Below are 20361 nucleotides of genomic sequence, written 5' to 3'. Positions count from 1 at the left end.
TCTATTCGTGAAGCAGCAAATGGGAGTCCACATGGCCGGACATCTGTCTCAAGGACAGAGCTGAACAGTGCCAAAATGGACTGCATTGACTATAATTGGGTCCGTCCGGTTTCCACTCAGCTGTCCTGCATGCACTACTTTTTCTTCCGGTATTTTGAGCCAGATCTGCGACAAAAACTCCAACTGGAGGTTCCAATGCAATTGTAAACCCATAACGTAGAAGACTCTAAAAGACCAGGAGAGACTAGCAGAACGTTCGTACCTCTGTTGTTTGTGCTCTACACACGTTAGGGCTCATCCCAGTATCTGCTGCCTCTTCCACACAGACCTAGCCTGCTAAACCACAGAATTCCAAAAGTGGCAGAAGTGGAGTGCAGTCTGTGCTGCTTCAGTGATGAAACCAAGAATAAGCTGTAATAAAGTTTACCAGCTTATTCTTCTTGGTTTCATCACTCAAGCAGCACCGAGTACACCCCACTTTTGGAATCTAGGGTGTATGGCCGCCTTAACTCTTATGCTACAGATAGCAAGCAGAATCAAGATGATTTAGCAGATCAAGAACATCTATAGCAATTCAAACACAGGGATTGTCTTCAGATAGCTTTCATATACCTCATCTAGGTATATGTACATTCGAGGAAACCCAGCACAGGACACCACTCAACCTCACAGAAGAGCTGCTTACAGGGTGTCTGACTAGCAGACATTGCATGGTCAGCAATTAATTTCAATGGCAATCACGTAAAAACGTTTTCCTGTAAAGAAACTTATAAGCAGCAGAAGCGTACCCCAGCAAGATCATCCAATCGTTGTGGGCCCAACTTTAGAAGCCCTCATCAATCAGTTGACACCAATCCAAACTTTAAAAAAGGGGCAGCCTTCATAATTATACTAAAAGCCATTAGTTGATTGGAGACTAGCAAGAATAATATGGAAACAGTGTGCTCAGTGCAATTACATCTCTGTACCTTTAGGCTGGATTCACAAGACCGTATTTGTGCATGCAATCCGCAGTGAAAAGAGCCCATTGAGTTCAATGTGTAAGTTTACAAGCGCAATTCCATTATGCAAAAAAAATAAAAATAAAAAAATATGCATTTACTATAGAAATAGAACAAATGAAACGAAATATATGGCTAATTAGCCATTTTAATGTACTGGACTGTGGATGCATTTTTTTTTTTTTTTGCTTGTGCAAAAAGTACATTAAAAATGCAGTTGCTCGGGTAAATACGCAGCATGCATACGCTCGTGTGAATCCGGTCTTAAAAACAAGCTTTGGCACATCATTCATGGATTTGTAAGCATGCAAAAAAGTGTATTAAAAAAAAACTAAGTGTCACTGAAAAGATAAGAGCCAGGTACAAAACTTTTGAGTGAATGCACCATTAACCTTTAAGAGCTGCATATTGGAGGTCACATGATTAATGCACATAGCAAGACAATTCAGGAGCACGCTTGCTACATAGATAACACATAATTAGGACCGCGCCATTAGAACTGGTCATGGATTCCCATAGGGAACTCCACTCGTGTAAACTTGATAATTTGCCCATGATTAAATGGGAAGATTGGTCACATCATAGTACATAGAACAAAATAGTCACTGTGATTTACATCAGCATTTAAACTTTAGTTAACACATGTTCAAAAACAGTACGACAAGTGAGAAAAAGTTTCCCTCCTAGCACATAATGCATTAAATAGGCACTTTAAAGCCCAGTTGAGAGCAAGCACTGCAGGATATGGTCGGCAGGGCTGACCCCATGCACACCTTCCCTCATATACAAGGTATTTGTACATGGAACATGCAAGGTTCTTTAGACTTCTTTGGGCTCTTTTACTTCTGGCTTGCGAGGTGGCCTAACAGTTCAAGAAAAGAAAAATGCACACATCATATGCAAAATAGTTCATATTTATTGTGGAGTCTCTCCACATAGGCCGAGGAGAACAAAAGTACAGGAAGGCACAGACTGACTTTACCAGACCAAGTATTGAGATATACCGAGAAAGCTAAAATTGATTCAAGTTATTGGTTTGTGCCTTCAACAACCCCAGAGCATCCTTGTAAATTTGCATAGCCTCAAGTATATTTCATCAGGTAACTGCACTATGTGCAACCATTGCTGCACTGATTAAACACATGCCTTTTTGTTTTTTTTTTAATGGAGAGGCAAATAGGGTGTCAAGTAGGGGGATGCCAGCAAGTAACTCAGGCTCCGACTGCATTCCGTATAAAACAATCCATGGTGGCAAGATTGTAAGATAGATCAACTGCACATGAAGTCCTCTAGAGACGGCAACTTCTCTAATTCATAGGCGTCGAAGAGATCACTGATGCCCTCCTCTTCCCCAAGGCTTAGCAAATAATCCTCATGAATGAGAGGGGGCAGTAAGTTCACAAAAGAACTATCGAGACTCAGCGGTATTTGATCCTCCGTTTGCTGTAATAGGTTGGTTGGAGATGTTAAGGGAGAAATGGGTTCCACTTTACAGTTGACATTTTCTAAGTTAGGTGAGAGAAAATCTGCAGAAGAGAATAGATGTATATATGGGTTACGAACTTGGGCTAAGAGAAAGCACCCCCCCAGTGAGTATAATATAGGATTGTAGTATTGGGTTACCTTTGGAATTCGGCTTTGGAAGATTCCCATTCTGATCAGGACTACTTTGTTTAATTGGACTACTGGATTCACTTTCTTCAGGACATAAGTAAACTTCAATAGGTCCTTGAGTGCTAGATAAGTGTATCTGTAAACTCTAGGAGTAGAGAACAAGACATGTTACATAATACATAACTTCGTTTACACTGGTGTCATCGCTTCTGTTATAACAGGATTCATGTAGCAGAAGAATTTACTTGTCAGCATGATGGACTTGTTTAAAGTCATGTCTTTTATTGCCAAGTGTATCCAAGGGCACCATTACGCAAGCGCTAGCGAGTGCCGCAAGAGGTCACGCAAGTACAGCCTGACGGGACAACGAGTGCAGCATGGCAATTTTCACATCTGTGTTGGGCGGATCTGGCTCAAAATACCAAAAGAAAAAAAGCACTGTATGCAGCGCTTCTTCTACCGTCCCAGAAACTACACCATTCTTGTTCATTGGCTTGGTCTAATACTGCAGCCCCATTCAAGAATAGGGTGCTTAGATACAACAGACGCAGCACATGGAGATGATCAATGCTGTTTATGGAAGAAAGCAGTAGTTTTTTTGGTAATGAACAAAATCTGTTCCTAATCGGCATAAACACAATGAATGTGTCAGAAGCTATCAGTTACGTTCTCATACGGTGGAAACTAGTGTGGATATTCTGCTACGGAAAGCAAGCATAATTTCCACAATAGTGTGCAGACTTTGGTTCCAGTTTCCCGCTGCAGAAAATCCACATCATTTTCTGCTATGTGTGAACGTACCCTAAAGCTTTTGATATGGTCATTGGGTATATGCCAATTGGGAACAGATTTTTAAAAGTGTCCTTATTTCCACTGTGTGCCAACTCAAAGTGGTACTCAACCCACTGGGCTGCTGGACTAGGCTTCAATGCCAACAAGCAGCACCTTGAGCAGTCCAACAAATATTGCATGCCTCTAAGTATTGTAGTGAGGCATGCCTCTACAGTAGTGAGAGGAGAGCAAGTAGGCTAGAAACCAATCATGACACTTACCTCAACTGGGTCAGGCACTTCAAGTCTGGTCTCCGGGGGCGCTCTCACAACAACAACAGTTTGATCCTTAAGGCCACTAATTTTTCGTATATCTTGATAGGTTACATAAGCCAATGTAAAACACAGTTAAGGAAATAATCCCTCAAACTTGAGTTTTGACTATGATCCAATGTTGGGTTCCAAAGAAACAGCCTATTAAATTCAGAGATGGGAAGGAAGGGGGAAGGAAGAAGGGGAGGGAGGGGTGAGGTGGTTGACCACCACAAAAAAAACAACAAAAAAAATCCCCAGTTGTGTTCAGCTATTAGAAGGAGTTCACCAGGATTAGAATATTGATGACATCACTATCACTGGAGATCCGATCCCTAGCACCCCTGCTAATCTACTCACTGATGTAGCCGCAACATTTGGTGGTGTGCTGGCAACCCCTTTACTGTATACAAGGAACAGCACCCTTCAGGTCATAGTGGTGCTGCCTGGTATTGCAGCATTATCTGATTAACTTGAATGCGACTGAGCTGCATGACCAACAAGTGTGACCAACCAGAGAAGTTGCTCAGCCAAGTGCCGTAACCTCTTCGAAGAGTTCAGTGACTGGGGCGGACTCCAACACTGGTCAAACTGATATTGATGACCTATCCTAATGCCTGTCTAGATGGAACAATTATGGTTCAGAAAATTGTACAAATAAGCGATGGAGAATCGTGAGGTTCTCGCTTGACGTTCAACTTAAACCGGCATAAGAAACCAGTGCCGACTCAGGCACTTATGCCGTGTAAACACCGATTGTTCAGTGTAGTCTAAACAGGCGGCCCAAGCACAAACGAGCTGGTGATGACGTCACCAGGTGCTTCTGTTGGGCAAACGAGAATTGGGAGATTCTCTGCTCATGTAAGAGGGCCATAAGGATTGGTCATTGATATGTAGGCCTCAGAAAATCCCCCTTTAAGCTCACTACAATGTAGGACAGCTCTGTCAAACTGGAAAGCTCACTATAAACCGGATGGGTGTTCACCTTATAACATACAGGAGAAACATCTCCACACTGAATTTATGTAGAAACAAACAAGATTATTCTTTTAAGCATTAGTCACGGGGATTCCACTTATGTAAAGGATATCTTTGGTTCTCCGAATCTTCAGTTAGAAGTTTCAGATCTAAGGTACAATTTTGTATCAACTCATCTAGTTTCTTCTCTTCTTGACTGAGCTCCGAGAGTTCCTTGGACAGTCCTTGGCATCGCGCCATATTACAGCCATCATCAGGAAGGGTGCAGCCCCTAGATTTAAAATATTAAACAGTTGCATATAAATGTAGAAGCACAAGACAAATGCTACAATCGCCGCCCACCAATAAGGGTGTGTCGCTGTAGACTGAAGCAGCAAGTACCGCTTTTAATTTTAGGAGGTTTGCTACTTTTTGAAAGACAAGCCCTTTAACTTTCTCCTAAGTCACCACAGAACGCTTCACCATTGTCCTTTTCAGGTAAAAATTTCCGTAAGTGTGCTAAAACCTAGCATTGGCCTAAGAGAGATCATTCAGAAAATCCATTCTGGAGCAGAGGATGCTGAAGGTGTGTTTAGACATCGCTGAAATAATGCAGATTTTTTTCCAGATCTGCAGCACATCTGCAACAAGTCAGCAACATTTGAATGTACCCCAAGACCGTTGGGTGCAGTGTGCAGAGAATAGAACCCATTGAATGCAATTTCTGTATTTTGCACGTCAGTCACGAAAAAAAAAAAAAAAGTACTTTAGTCCAGCTAGGTCAGCTCGATGCTACACATGCGACAGTAGAGACCTCATGTAGCTACGGTGGATGTGGCCCTTTCTACCAAAGCCAAGCACTGACCTAACGACCCCCATCCCAAATTGTGTAGCCCATGCCACCAATTTTCCCTGCTCTGCTCCCGCCACTTCTGTATCTTGCCTACGCTTGGCTGAAAGGGCAATATGGACAAACAATATAAAATCAGAACATCCCATGAGCCAATGAACCTTCACCTTCATGGATCAGTGGTTACTCCATGCAGATTACTATCAGAAGCTGAAAGCTTAGCAGAAAGGCCGGTTACAAGGAGGAGATCTCAGGGCTGGAGGCAGAGCCACTTCTACTATACACTGCCTCCCTGCAGAAGGGGCGAGATGTAATCGTGAGGGGTTTGGGGAATACTTACATCCACTGAATGTTGTTTTTGGATTTCTTTTTAATGAGATGAATGCCTTCCAATACATTTGTGATATCATAGATTCTTCTTTTTTGCACCTTGAGGACCTCAGCAGCTCTATTCAAGTCTACAACACCATCGGAGGATTGACTGAGCAGCTGAATGAACTTCTTAGTCAGAAGGCCAAGAGAGGTGTCATAACGGGTTTTTTCCAATGGAGATTTTGGAGCTAAGCAGTAAAAGAAAGAACAGAACATTACAAATCAGGGGGGAAAAAAAGTTACAGTACATCATATCTACCCAAAATGGTGGTTAACTTTTTTTTCTAAGGGGATTGGGGGAAAAAAAATTCCACCACTTGTTTTTTGGATTTCATTTTTACAGCATTCAGAATACAGAATAATGTGCTAACATTATTTTCTAGGTCAACATGAATGCGGCGATACCAAGTTTATACAGTTTACATTTGCCATTTTTGTACACTAAAAAAAACCCCAAAAAACTCTTAAAAGATCTGCTTTTGTGTTGCTGCATTCCAAGAACTATTACAATTTTATTTCTCCATTGACGAATCTCTATGGGAGGGGGAAGGGGGGTGCACTTTACAGCATGAACTCTAGTCTTCATTTATCCATTTTTTGGGGACATAACATTTTGATTGCTTTATTCAACTGTTTATCGTGCTTCTAGAAGGAAAAAAAAAAAGTTTGCAATTCTGGTATTTTTTTCCCCCTTAATAAACGGCCTTCACCGTGCAGTATCAATTATATGTTATGTTAATTCTGCGGGTCCGTACAATTGTGTCAATGCTAAATTTATATAGGACTTTTTGTTTTGCAATTTCTAGTTTAAGGGCTTATTCAGACTACTGTATATCAGCCCGACCGATATACGGCGCCCCTCTGCAGGGGGAGGAGGCTGGAAGAGCCGGGAGCAGTGCACTGAGCTCCCGCTCCCCTCTCCACTATTTGCAATGGGAGTGGCGGAGCTAAGTTCTGGGACTTAGCTCCCCCCCATCCATCCCCTCCCATTGCAAATAGTGGCGAGGGGCGGCGGGAGCTCAGTGCACTGCTCCCGGCTCTTCCAGCCTCCTCCCCCTGCAGAGAGGGCCACCGTATATCGCCCGGGCACGAAATCCCGGCTGATAAACGGTCGTCTGAATAAGCCCCGAAAGAAAAAAATAAAAATAAATGTGTTCTTTGAGGCCACATTCAAAGACCCAACATTTTCTTCTTTTTTGCCGACTGTGTAATGTTTTTGTTTTTTTTGCGGGAAGTTGTACTGTTGAATTGTACCATGTGTTGATTGAATGCGACTTGATTGCATTTTATTCCACTTTTTGCAAGACAAGATTGGCTAAATTAGTACATTTAATCAGCATAAAAAAGGCAAAATTTCTCTGTGGGTCACTATGAATGCAGCAATACCAGATTTGTAAATTTTTTATTTTTAATATACAGTAAAAGAACAATAGCGGTTTTGAGGTAGTTTTATTTAAAGACTTTAGATTTATTTGTCGCACTAGGGGACTTGAATTTGAATATCAATATATTTTATAATACACTGTATACTTCAGCATAGCAGTATAGTATAAAATCTATGAACCATAGCTCATAGGCCACAGTAGCTGGGAACCCAGAGGCCATATTTAAGCCTCCAGGTGCCATAGCAAGCCATTGGGCCCCCGTGACCACATTATGGGGATCCGATAGGGGGCCCCGTCATTCACCTCTCTTCGCCAGCACATTACATACTGCAGTTGCATTGACCGCAGCCCGTGTTAAACAGCAGGGATCTGCTGTTTCTCCAGTCCTTGCTGTTAGAGCAACTGCCAGGCTGTCATCCGACAGCTGAGCACCTGCTCACCTGGCACAGGAGACCCATGCCAGGCTTCTGATACAGCTCCGCATGCACTGGAATAAGGCCTGTAATAGCCGCCGTATGGGCGGTCGTTAACTGAAGTGATATTCACATTTCTCACGACTTAAACTGTAGCGTCACTAAATCTGCAAGGAGAACCCCAAGTTTTCTGCATACAGTAAACGCTTTACAATAGACAGTTACTCCAGTGAAACCCACTTTTTGGACTGTCTGGACAGAGTACAGAGGCTCTTCCTTTGCCTTTTGGAGTTTTTAATCCTTCAGAGAGATACTGTTGACTTCCATCTCCAAGCTCTAATCGTCGCTTGGCCTGAAACACATGATAGTATGGATATTAAACTAAACATGCCACAAAGTAGAAGTATAAATACCTTAATGGGAACCTGTCGCCTCCAAACAGCACCATAAACTAGATTAGAATGCTGTTCATGGGGAGCGGGGGATTTGGGTTTTTAATACTCACCTGGTCCCACGGTCTAAAAATCTGACTCTTTAAACCATTTTGCACATGCAAAGACTTTTATGAGAGCGTTTGCACATGGCGACCTGAAAAAGTCTGATTTCCAGACCCCATGGGGGCGAGTGTGTTCACAAATAAAATATCACACATACACACAGTCCGAAGCTGCTCGTCACCTTTCCAAACAGCACCATAACTTAGTTAATGGGAGATGATCGGAGGAGACAGTTCCCTTTAAACTGAACATCCAGGCTAATAGGAAAGGTGCCGCCGGGTCCAGGGGTGCGATTTTTCTCGTCATCTGCCTGTAAAGCCTCCACTCTGTGCATTGAGCGGGCACCTCTTCATGGCACAGACACACTGTCCTCACCTATGAGCCCAACATTTTAGTTGTTGGGGCTCAATTTAGGTTACCTGCGTTGTGAAGATAGTTTGCTACACTACATAATCCATTTCAGCACCCAAAACAACCTTGGTTGGATGAACGTCAGACTTCTAAGACAAAGTTCTACCGACTCAAGATACTATAAACTTTACACTCCCAAAGAGTAAGCCAAATAGAAAAAGCTGTAATGTAGACAAGACCCCTCCTAAGGCCCAGATCTGTTGTCTGCCAGGGAACCCCGACTGAGAAACACTGCTGTGTAGACCATCTAGAGCCCAATAGAAACCACCCCCCATGGCCGGCCGATGGATCATCAAGGGTCACTGGGTGCAGGAAGTGGGGAGAAAAGACCTCAGAAGTGAGGGAGCGCGGTATCTTCTGAAAGCAGCCAACTAAGGGCTCCCACACAATTGCGTCTTAACGTGAATGTCAATTGGACTTTCTAACGTGAAAAATGAAATGCTGCAAATTTTGCTACGCCGTTGCAAGTCCACAGCATTTCTGCTCCGTGTAAACATACCCTTAAAGTTCCCTGAAGCAGACATTACTTCTATGAGTTGCCAACGTCACCGCTGAAGACGAATCAGCCATTTCATCAACAATTCTGCCCTTTAGGAAGTGGCTTCATTTCCACGGACATTTCAAAAAAACAGACACAATAATATGAAATTGTTTTTTCCTGCCCAGATCCGCGTCTCGCTGACATTCTGACAAGTATGAACAGTTGGCACGCAGCGAGTGGGCGCAGCCCGTCTGCACTGAAGCTTCACGATATGGAGACTAGCCCACTGAAACATTAACCCTTTATCTCAGGCAAAACCGGAAAGGGGTTGACAAAGCACTATTCAATTAAGGACCAGGCGACAAATCAACTGCCAGTACAACCCTGGTGTTAACGCCAGTTATTACTCTCCTGTTCCGGAACAGAGGATTCCGCAGCAAATACCATCCATAGCATGCAACGCAAAAAAGTGATTCTTCCTGCACATGAGCCGAAACCAATTGTGGATGGAGGGGGAAAAAAAAATAAATTGATTTTTCTGACGATTCCGCACGGACGGCTTCCATGTGCATGCAGCCTAAAGCTTGTTTCACAGTTTAGAAACCCCCCAAAAAATAAATAAAAATACACATCTACTACATCACAGCAGATTTTACCCAAAGTAAAAAACAGACCCAACTATTTCCCATTCCTTTAGAAACCACTTCTTACAAAAACACTCCCTTCCCCCCTAAGCATCTCCAGCCCACCTGCATATTGGAGGTCGTATGCTGTGTATTCCCATTACAGCCTATGAGGTTATACATATGGATGATCTTGCATTTGTCTGTTCACAGATGAGAAGTCGGATATGCCAATGTAGGTCAATGAGCATTGTCCATGTGGGAGCAACCCTGCCTCCATCCTTGTTCTGTCTGATGCAGCTCAGTCTGACTAGTGTGCAGCTATTCCAAGGCCTCATACCCATGGGCGGGCCAACCCTGCCATCATCATTTTTCTTTTTCTGCATTGCAGATGGTCCGCACAGCTAATTTCTTCTAAATCATCTGCTTTTCCCGTGAAATCCGCGGCCAGCAACCATTGACTTCAATGAAAGCCGTCCGCGCAGATACCCCAGTAAAATGGAGGATGCTGCGACTTAATCTGAGAGTGTAAACCGCAATTGGTTTCCGCTCGTGAACATGGAGAATCATTTTACCAGAGCCATGCTATGGAGGGTTATTACTCTAGATTCCACAGCAAAAATCCACCGGTGGACACAGGGCCTAAGCGCATCTTCACAGCGGATGTTGCTGGGTTCATAGTGTCGGTTTTCCTGACGCAGAATTGTCACCTAGTGTTGATCTGCATAGAATCCGTACCAGAAATTCTGCGCTTTCCCAAGGGGCAGAGCCACGTGTGGATCATCGGGAGAAACGCACAGCCAAGCGGTGGATTTCTGCAGCAGTGCTAATTCCACAAAATAACTACTTCACCCAGTAAAGGGCCGGGAAGGTCGCTAACATACGTTCACAAAATGACGCGTATGAAACCGCAACATTTTACAACAAGTTCGCGCTGCATTTTTGAACGACTGTTAGTGTTTGACAGCGTACTTTAACGCACCCCATCATTCTGATGGATGAGGAGGTGCATTAAAAAGGATTAAAACGCACAAAGATAGTCTGTGAAACCCATTGACGTTAATGGAAGTGTTGGACCACGGTATTTGAAAACGCCACGCTACATTGCAGTAGAAAGCGGGCTGTGTGAGAGGCCGGGTGCACAAGCATCAGCAAAAAGCCAGCGGGTTTTGTCACAAGTTTGCATCAAATCCACGCATGCGGAGTGGGACTTTCACCCCTTTGCATTAAAAACTCTGCAGTAAAAACCCACAGAAGAGACGGACGGACCCTTGATGTAAAGTTTGCACTGCAGGTTAGGGCTCATTCGCACGAACATATGAGAATTACGTATTCCGCAGGTATAATTTGCAGCTCTATTCTTCTCTATGCATCAGTCATACTGACAGTCCACTACAGCTGCCAACACCTGGAGGTATCAGACGCCCACTTGACACCCACGATGCTAGGAGTCTGCGCGGTAGGAGTGGTCTGGATACAAGTTCTGCGGAAATTATTAACACACCTCATTCATTTCAAATGGGCGATGCAGGGCATCAAGCGCGATGAACGCCCGAAAATAAAACAGCGTTAGTTTAACACGCGTTATAAATGCTGCGCAAAAACTCGTCTGAGAAGCCCCACTGAAATATATGGAGGCTCAGTGGAGCGTTTTTAGCGGGTGTTAACGCCGGCTAAACACTGCAAAAGAAAAACTACCTGTGCGAGGGGCTTTAGGGTACCTCTGGGCCACTATCACATGGGCGTATTGTCATTGCGTGCCACGCATGGAAATTTCCCGCGGGCGACAATGCCAATAGCCCGCTGATTTGTATCGGCCCACTGACTGCAGTGTTTCATGCAGGTATCACTACTGTTGTAGGGGGTACGTCTGTGCAAATTAATGTGCAACTCACTCAAATACAAACCGCGAGCGAACAGACATTTGCTCAATAAGTCGTTCCGTCTAGAAGGACCCTTACATCGAACAATCATTCAAGTGAGCAAAACTGAATGATAATCATTCGATTGAAACGCGAACCAACTGAACCCTGAACAAAAGTTGTGCGCTTCTTGTTCAGTTTCAGCTGGCATAAAATTGGCCGCCGGCTCGTACCGGTCAAACACTGATCATTCATAGGAATGTAAAACACCAAAGCATTAGTCAACGAGCATCGTGCCGTCTGAACGAGCTGCCCGTGCCGGTCATGGAGACACCAGCTTGTTCACTCAGGCAAATGAGAACCATGAGCTCCTCACCCCCATGTAAAAGGGGCATTAGCCAAGATGCCCCCCCAGGCGGCCTACATGTACGTATGCTGATAAAAGTGAAGACATATGCCAACACTAGTGATAAAGCAACATCGTGGATTTGCCCAAAGTAGTCCTGGCTTTCACTTTGCAGAGGCAATATAAGAGCAAAAGCCAACACCAACTTTTGCATGCAGCCGTTGACAAACCTCAACCAACCCATCAGCAATAAGGGGGCTTTTAGACAGAACGATAATAGTTAAAAAAAAATAAAAATAAAAAGTTGTTCAAACAAGCGAAAGTGAACGATAACCGTTCAGTCTAAACGCAAATCAACAACCCAACGATAACGGTTCGCTTTGTCTGCGGCCATAAAAACTATTGTCGGCTCGTTCACTTATCGTTCAGTTTAACCAGCACTCAGTCATTCTCCGTCACTTACACAGCGGATGTGAATGACTGAGCGAGCCAATGAAGTACAAAGCGAATGAGTTAGTGGCGACATCACTCGCTCAAGCAATAAATCGACGGGTCTAAAAAAGGCCCTAAAAGCCAAAAATATTGTATGAGAATCATAGCAATTTTGTCCAACAATCTCAATGTTTACTGGAAGGAGGTGAGGCGATGTGTTGGTTTCAGTATGCCCAATCATCTCCATGGAAGGTTTATACTAGCTATAGCATGAAGAAGATCTGTCACATCCCTTTAACAAGGGGCATTTATTAATCATCAACGGTGTACTTTAACAGGTGCCATTGCGCATGCTGAATGGTGCCCCCAATTACCACTCAAAGCTACGAGAAAAGACTTGTCTAGGGACAATTAGCGCCCCCTCTAGGCCCATAGCCCAGACTGCCCGGCGCCTCTTGCAGGGCTGTGGAGTTGGAGTCATAGTCCCATTTTGGTGGAGTTGGAAGAAATGTACCAACTCTGGCTTATTTATAATCTATATCATTTATTTTATATGGTAGAATGCGTTCAATTCAGAGTTTGTTGCATATTTTCTTTCACAGGAATAGAGGAAAGTTTTGAAATGTCCTATGAATATTCTATTCAGGTTATTCATAGTTTATGGCATTCTACAGTTTGGTAAAGTTTTGCTTTCTTAAGTTGTATTCCAATATATTATGATCTAAATAGTTTGATTATTTTATCAGAATGGTGATGAAAAGCCCGATGTTACCATCTTAATAAGTAAAATCACTTACTTAAAAAATACAGGAGTCATATCAAGGAGTCTGGTAAAATTGGGAAGTCGGAGGTCTGGCTAACCAACTCCACAGCCCGGGCCTCTTGGGCATTCAGTCATCTTGGCATACAACGGCTCTGGCCGTGTGATCCTCCATCAGTCAGGTTGGCCAACACTGGGTTTGGGGGACTGTTCAACAAGTTAGTAGGATAAGGCCACTCACACATGCGCATTTTATGGTGGGAGCATTAGAACCCCACGGATTTCAATAGGGCCTTGCAGACACTCGAACACAGCACTTTCTAGCTCCGCGATTTTCAAGTGCTGTCTGCTCTCTTGTCGCAATTAACGTACCTCATCACCCTTCAGGATAATTGGGTTAGTTAATACTCAATGGCAAAGGCAGTAACTTGTCTCCAAAAACAGCAGTAAAATGGTGGCATTTTGCTAAGGCTATATGCGAGAGTGGCCTGATCCCTGCCGGCCAACACATATCCGCATGGAAGACATTCAGTTGACAAGCAGTTATGTGACACTAGGTTACTCTGCAGAAACCAAAAAGAGGTTATCACGAGAACTTTTAGGGCTGCTTGCACACCTGCCGTAGTATTCAGTTCAGGGTTTCTATTTCGTTTTTAGAGAAAAGAAAAACGAAAAGCACCCCCCCCCCCAAAAAAAACAACTGATGGAATGGAGGCAAACCCCATTAAAATCAATGGGATGGGGACAAACAACTTATGTGTTTCTCTCCTCCAAGAATGGAGCAGACAGAAACCCTGAACCCATCCTAAGGCCACTTTCACACGGCCGAGAGAATCGTGCGATTTCTGCATTAAACCCCATTCTTTTGAAGGGGGTCATATACGCGAGCAATTTTTTCCCGCATTGCAGAAAGGGGGGAAAAAAATAAATATAAAAATCGCAACATCTCTGTGGTTGCCCTCAGAACAGCGACCTTTCAATGGGTCAAGAAAACGATTGTACAGCGTGCGAGGTGCACACGATGCTAGGTTTCCCATCGAAAAAGGTGAGCCGGAGGATCGCTACTTCCATGAAGTGATTTGAGGCGGACACAAAAACGCCCAGCTTCCATGGGGAAAAAAAATAAATAAATAGCACGTTCCCAAGTGCGATATTGAGTTTTACAGCCCGATAACGCGCTCGCCTGTGTGAAAGCAGCCTAGCACGCAAACTTGTTTGACTCAAGCACGGACATTTAGAACAGTCAAGCCGTTTTATACAAACGAGAATCTCGTGAGATTTTGGTGCATTCCGAAACTCACAAAACGCACGCGAAGACGAACTCCATTTTTTTTGCATGTGTACACAAAAGCAATGTGTTCCCTCACTGCGATGCGGGGATGAAAAAAATAATCACTGCAGGTCTTTTTGCGTTCCTCGGAATGTCTTGCCCACCGATTTTAATAAAACCTTAAATACATTGCATGGCTCTCGCATGCCGTGGGATGTGCATGCGAGGTTGGCAATGGGTAACACTTCCGAACCTCCATCATGCATGAAACTGGCGTGAGGATCAGAACTTCACAGAAATTATGCCTGGAGGGAGGGGGGGGGGGGGAGCCTTGCAACGAAGAGTTAAACACGTTGACTAGCGTAATATCAGGCAGAGTTTCTCAGCCCGATATCGCGCACGCCCTTGTGTAGCTAGCCTCTGAAGAGATAACAGAGTGCTCAACATGTGGACTACTGACATCTATGACCCCAAATAACCACCTAGAAGCTCATAAAAGCCGGTCAGAGGGTCCGTTGCAGTAAAACTCAAAATACTAGGAGAAAAACAAAAAAACAAAACCAGACAGCCGAGTAGAAACCAAATGGACCCCATTATAGTCAATGGGGTCCTTGCGGAGCAGTTTGGTTTCGTCCTAAGGCCGCCTGCAGACGGGCGGAAATTCCGCGGTGGGATTTCCCGCGGAATTTCCACCCTTGGAAGCTGCCATAGGCAGACGGCTGCGGTTTGTCCGCGCGAAATCTCACGTGGCAAACAAACCACAGCACGTTCTATTTCTGTGCGGGGCTCGCAGAGCCCCGCACAGAAACGTCACTCATCGGCCGCCGCCACATGAAAGATCCGGAGCAGCGAGGTGCGGGTGAGTACGCGCTGCTCTCTGCAGGCAGTCGGGTTCCGCAGCGAGAATTCTCGCTGCCGGATCTGACCCGGCCGCCTGCAGGCGGCCTAAGACAGAGGCATTCGCCTGCAAGAATTCCCCTTCCCTACTTCCCGGACGAAGCAGGACCCCCGAACGTAAATGTGAAACCACCGACTCAACTCGTATGGGCTAATGCCCACAGATGGATTTCTGCAGCGCTTCACGTTATCCCGCAGCTATTCGGTTCTACTGAACCCAATAGCTTTCTGCATTTTAATGTTCACGCTGCAGAATTCCACCACAGAACTCGCAGTGTGAAAGAAACCGCGGCGTGCTCCAATTGCCACAGGGAAACGTGCGGCCAGCTTCCATTGTACTCAATGGAAGCCATCCATCAAGCCATACTTCTGCTGCGAACACAGTGGAAGTATTGCATAATTACACCTCACCACCGGCATGTCATGCACTGCACATGTGTTCCAGCTCGCCCGACGGGACCCGTGTGGCTGATCTGGAGAGGAGTATAGGGTCTTTGGGGGTCCCGTGTCGAACTCCACCAAGGCCGTGGGCATGGGCATGGGGCCTACTGCTGTGGATTTTCACTGGGTTGACTCCTAAAACTTAACTCTTATTTCTTAAATAAAATTCTAGGCTCCAAAACAAACATTAAACAGGATACTACCAAGTAGGGAATCAAGTCCCCACCACCCCTATATGGATTCTTGCCATCCCTAAATGGTGATGGATAAACTGCAGAACCAAATAGAAGCACCTAAAATGTCAGTTTCCTAGAACAAGTCCCTCTCCTCACAATGAGACAAAACCATGGACATGGGATATAGAATAGCTACTCAACCATGTGGGCCAACCCTTCAGGCGTTCTGTATACCATCAAGCTGGAGACCGTAGAGAAGCCTACACACGGTGTACAGAGCTGTATCTGCTGAAGATCGGCACAAGTGGTTGGAAGTAGAGAAAGCGCTACCAACCGAATGTGAAGAAATCTCAGTGTGGGGAGAGGGACTTGTTCTAGCAAAGCGGACACATAACTTTAGATGTTTCTATCTGGTTCTGCACTTTATCCATCACAATTTAGGGACTGCAAGAATGCAGATAGGGTGGTGGGGACTTGATTTCTGCACCCTTAGTAGTATCCCGTTTTACATTTGGGAGCCTAGAATTTTATTTAAGGAATAAGAGTTTAGAAGTCAACCCAGTGAAAATCCTCGAACATCTATCCGATACTTCTGCCCCAGTGAGGTTCAACTAGTACTACTGCACCCATAAGTCCCTGCACAGGCCAGGAGGCACAATTAGGACAAAATATATGCTTTGGGTATTCTGGAGACACGGCAGTCATGGGTCGGAGGATGTCGACACTTCAAGTAGGTCTATATTCACAAGAGCCACATTCGCACCCAATGGGGAAGATTTTGCCACAGACGTCACACTCACATTGTAAAGCGCGAGATCCATAATTGGTGACATGCCGCGGATTTACAACCTGTCGTATGGTAATTCCAAATGAAGTTTGCCCTCACCGAGTTAAGTCCTCTTTCACAAAAGTGGTCATATCGCCGCTACTAAATGGCAGTTTTGTCGCAGTGATTTTGTAGCATCGGCGACACTTTCTAGAGCATAATCTTGCATTGCAGCCGCTTGCAATAAAGTCACACGTTCCATGGCACGAAAATTGCAAGTGCATGCGGTAAACTAGGAGGCTCCATAGGGGAACGTGGGGAAGAAAAAAAAAAAAAGCATAGCAGAAAGAGCATACCACGCGTCCCCCCCCCCCCCCTCCCTTATAACACAGCATCAATAAAAACATGGCTAATGTGAAGGAACCCGTCAGAAAGCATGGGTTTCACAAACCTGTAGTGCTGTCGCATCGCTGGACAAGCGCACAATTTTGGAGCCCGTGTGAAAGCAGCTTAAAGCTCATCCACACGACTGTACGGAGGCTCCAACGCAGAGGTGAAGGCAGACAGGGGTTGTCGTGGAGAAACTGTTCTTTGTAGCTACATTACCAAGACACAATTTGCACCAACCTCATCAGAATAGACCCAGACAACCAGTGGACCAAACTCCATCTACTCTAGACCTCAAAAACGCACATGGAATAGCACTAACACATACAAGACCAACCCATGACTGCGCTCCCACAAGGCCCACAGCCGCCATCAGACTCATGTGTGCCTACATCCACCCAAGTCCCTAGAGAAGTTACTGGAATGGCTGGGGGTTGTAGATCCTCCGGTCCCAGGGACAACATTTTAAGTAAGACCAGGAGAACCGGGGTATTACCTGCTGCCTCCTGTTTGCAATCCTCTGCCAGCTCCTTTGTCTTCCAAAATGGCCGCTGCACTCATCTAACTACTAAACGCACTCCGGGCTCATTCAGACGGGCGTAAATATAAGCAGTAAATAGAACCTATTAATTCGAACGGGAGCATTCACACGTGTATTTTTCGCGCCACTTTCAGTACCGAGGCAAAAAAATGCGTGGTATGTTCTATTTCGGTGTATGTTATCCATCGAACTACGACATAGAAGTGAATATGCCAGCGCAAATCTGTGGGAAGCCAGCGTATCCGCACATAACATGTATCTTTAGTGCGAGTAAATATGCCGCGTATTTACACGTGCAAAGAACTCACACGGGCAGATTCCAATCTGCGTCGGCACGAAGGATCCGCGGCAAAACGTAGGCATTAAGAATGAACTTCGGTGCACACTTGGAGAGGAATTGCGTATTCCGCGAGCTGAAGCAAGATTGCAGCATGCTCTATTTTGCCGTGGACTCAGCACGAACAGCATCCATTGAAGTCAATGGAGGGCATACGCCCCGCAGCCCATATGCATTAACATGGTGTATCGGCAGCGGCATAGGATATACAAATACTGGGGGGGAAAAAAAAACACTACTGCGCATGACTGATGACGAGTCGCCGCGGTCATCTGCACTGCCAAGACTTCAGGGACGTAGGGTTGCCAGCTGGGCTCACGGCCAGAATCCGCTGTGGGCCTCCCGCATTCGTAATCCAGTCCTCCCGTGAGCGCCGAAATATAGAAAGAGCGGGCGATTTCTGGTCCGTAAATATGGGGCTCATTCACAAATCAACATACGGTTTCGCCCGTATGAATGGCCCTTAGAGTGTTCCGTAGACTAGGCTTATGTTTTATGTTATCACCCAACTGATAGATCTGCTGGGACCCCCACAAACATGTGATGCCATTCCTCCAATCTCCCGTCAGTACCGGATAGCTCCTCCCACCTGCTGTGATGTCACTGAATGAAGCAGTGACCTCACACGTGCGGTCTCCCCTCCATTTATTTCAACAGGGGCGATAGAGACAGCCAACCGCTTGAAAAGGAATGGAGCGGCACCGCGCACGGCCAACCGCTGCTCCATTCAGTGCCCTCTGCCCTGCAGGGGGTGCAGCGACCCCCACCGCGAGGAGTGGAGGGACGGGATCCATTTCTCAGGATCAGTGGGGGTCCCAGCGGATGGACCACAACGATCGGTGTTCACCCAACCAGTGGATAGTTGAAAACTTGAAAAAAGTTAGTCTCCGGTACCCCCCTTTAACACTGCTTTGGGATTGGCCAGGTCTGCCCATGTGAGTGGCACCGACTAACCCGAGTGGTATGAAACAGACTGCCCATCCACGACCGCTGCTTTGCTACCTGGTAGTCAGAAGAGTGCTGCAGCCATCGTGGAGAGCAAAACGAGGCGCCTGGAAGCCGAGCAGACCCGCTGGAGGGCCCCTGGGAGACGAGTGGTTGACAGCAGAAGAGCGGGCACCAGGTGATACTACCCCCCCACCTGAGTGGCGCCCCAGGCTTTGGACTGGCCTGGTAGGTCACTAAGGATTTATAGCCTCCGCATCCCACCGTTACGCCATTTATGGTCAGTGGTGGGAATAAGGCACAGGTCACACGAGCGTATCTTGTAGTGTGCCGCCAGACACACACGTGGCACACAATCCGTACACAGTGACATTATTGCGCACTGCCATAGCCATGTTCTAACTTGGCTTTTCTGCGTGCGTAATAAGCACCCAGATAGACCACGCTGCCATTTTTCTTGTGCGCATATCGCACGCAAATTGTGAGCGGTAACACGGCTGCCTCTGGGAGATAGCGGGCGTCCCAGGCAGCGGCACCCCAAATTGCATCTTATAGCCAGAGAGCTGCGGCTCAGATGCCACTTATCCCATAAGGCTGGGGGGGAGGGGGCCACAACCTGGCCTCCTCCAGTACAATCACACTAGAGCCCCCCCCCCCATACACACACGTGACATCCGGCCCCACAGTGACAGATGCAACGCCTGTGACCTCTGCTGCCCCCTAGGCAGAGGCCGCTGCGGCCACTTACCTCCTCCCGGAGCGCACACACATGCTACCTGCCTGCGCCAGCCTAGATCTAGTCAGTGGGGGTTGGGCGGCACTATTACCGGAGGGCGCCCGAGTGTGGGCTGCAGTAGGCCAGCTCTGGCGGCGGGTCCGTGCGGGGTGGAGTAGATGAAGCTGGCGGCCGCCTGCTGCTCCGGGGCGCACAGTCCTCCGTGCTGGGGATGGTGCACCGGGCCGGGGGAGGACAGGATCTGCAGGTAGCCGCCGCCGCCTCCTCCTACGGCAACCACACCGGCGGCGCCTCCCCCGGCCACGAAGCCCCCGGAGAAGCCGGAGCTCTTGTCGGCACCGTGCAGCCCGGGGAGCAGCAGCTTGTCGTGCCCGGGGTGTCCTTTCCTCATCGTGCCGCCTCCTCCTCCCGGCGCGCCGCTCTTCTCCCGGGTCCACTCGCTCTCCTCCTTCTGACCCCGGTAATCCGCACGGCCCGGCCTCTACCCTGGAAATAGTCGGGGCTGCGGCTAGAGCAGGTGCCCTCGGTGCATGGGATGAGCTCGTCCGGGGGTGATCGAGCACCGGGGGCGGCAGATGGAAGCGGATTGTACGGTAGTGTGTGCTAGGGCCCCGGCTCCGACCTCCCTGCCACCGCCGCGGCTGAAAAATGGCTCCAGGAAGCTGACAATGAATGAAGGGATGCGGTTTACGCGCGAAGGTCCTCCCGCGAAACTCAGATTTCCCGCCGTCTTTTTCAAACTAGATTAGCATATCCCCGCCCTGCACGGCTATGGAGTC

The 20361-nt window shown here is 46.6% G+C and overlaps 1 protein-coding gene across 1 annotated transcript; it reads right to left on the bottom strand.

Annotated features, from left to right (window-relative positions):
• Window positions 1–1370: 1370 nt before the first annotated feature.
• E2F3 (E2F transcription factor 3) lies at window positions 1371–20294 on the bottom strand. Its single transcript, XM_066579424.1, has 7 exons — window positions 19674–20294; window positions 7915–8026; window positions 5845–6064; window positions 4788–4946; window positions 3668–3782; window positions 2625–2760; window positions 1371–2527 (listed from the first exon to the last, which is right to left on the bottom strand). Exons 1-7 carry the CDS (start codon window positions 19971–19973, stop codon window positions 2271–2273), a joined length of 1299 nt encoding a protein of 432 aa, XP_066435521.1. The 5' UTR covers window positions 19974–20294; the 3' UTR covers window positions 1371–2270.
• Window positions 20295–20361: the final 67 nt, after the last annotated feature.

This window comes from Eleutherodactylus coqui, chromosome 9 (genome assembly GCF_035609145.1).
Source record: "Eleutherodactylus coqui strain aEleCoq1 chromosome 9, aEleCoq1.hap1, whole genome shotgun sequence".
NCBI classification, from domain to species: Eukaryota; Metazoa; Chordata; class Amphibia; order Anura; family Eleutherodactylidae; genus Eleutherodactylus; species Eleutherodactylus coqui.
Note: the sequence above shows the minus strand (reverse complement) of the source record. Positions and strands in the feature narration are given on the sequence as shown.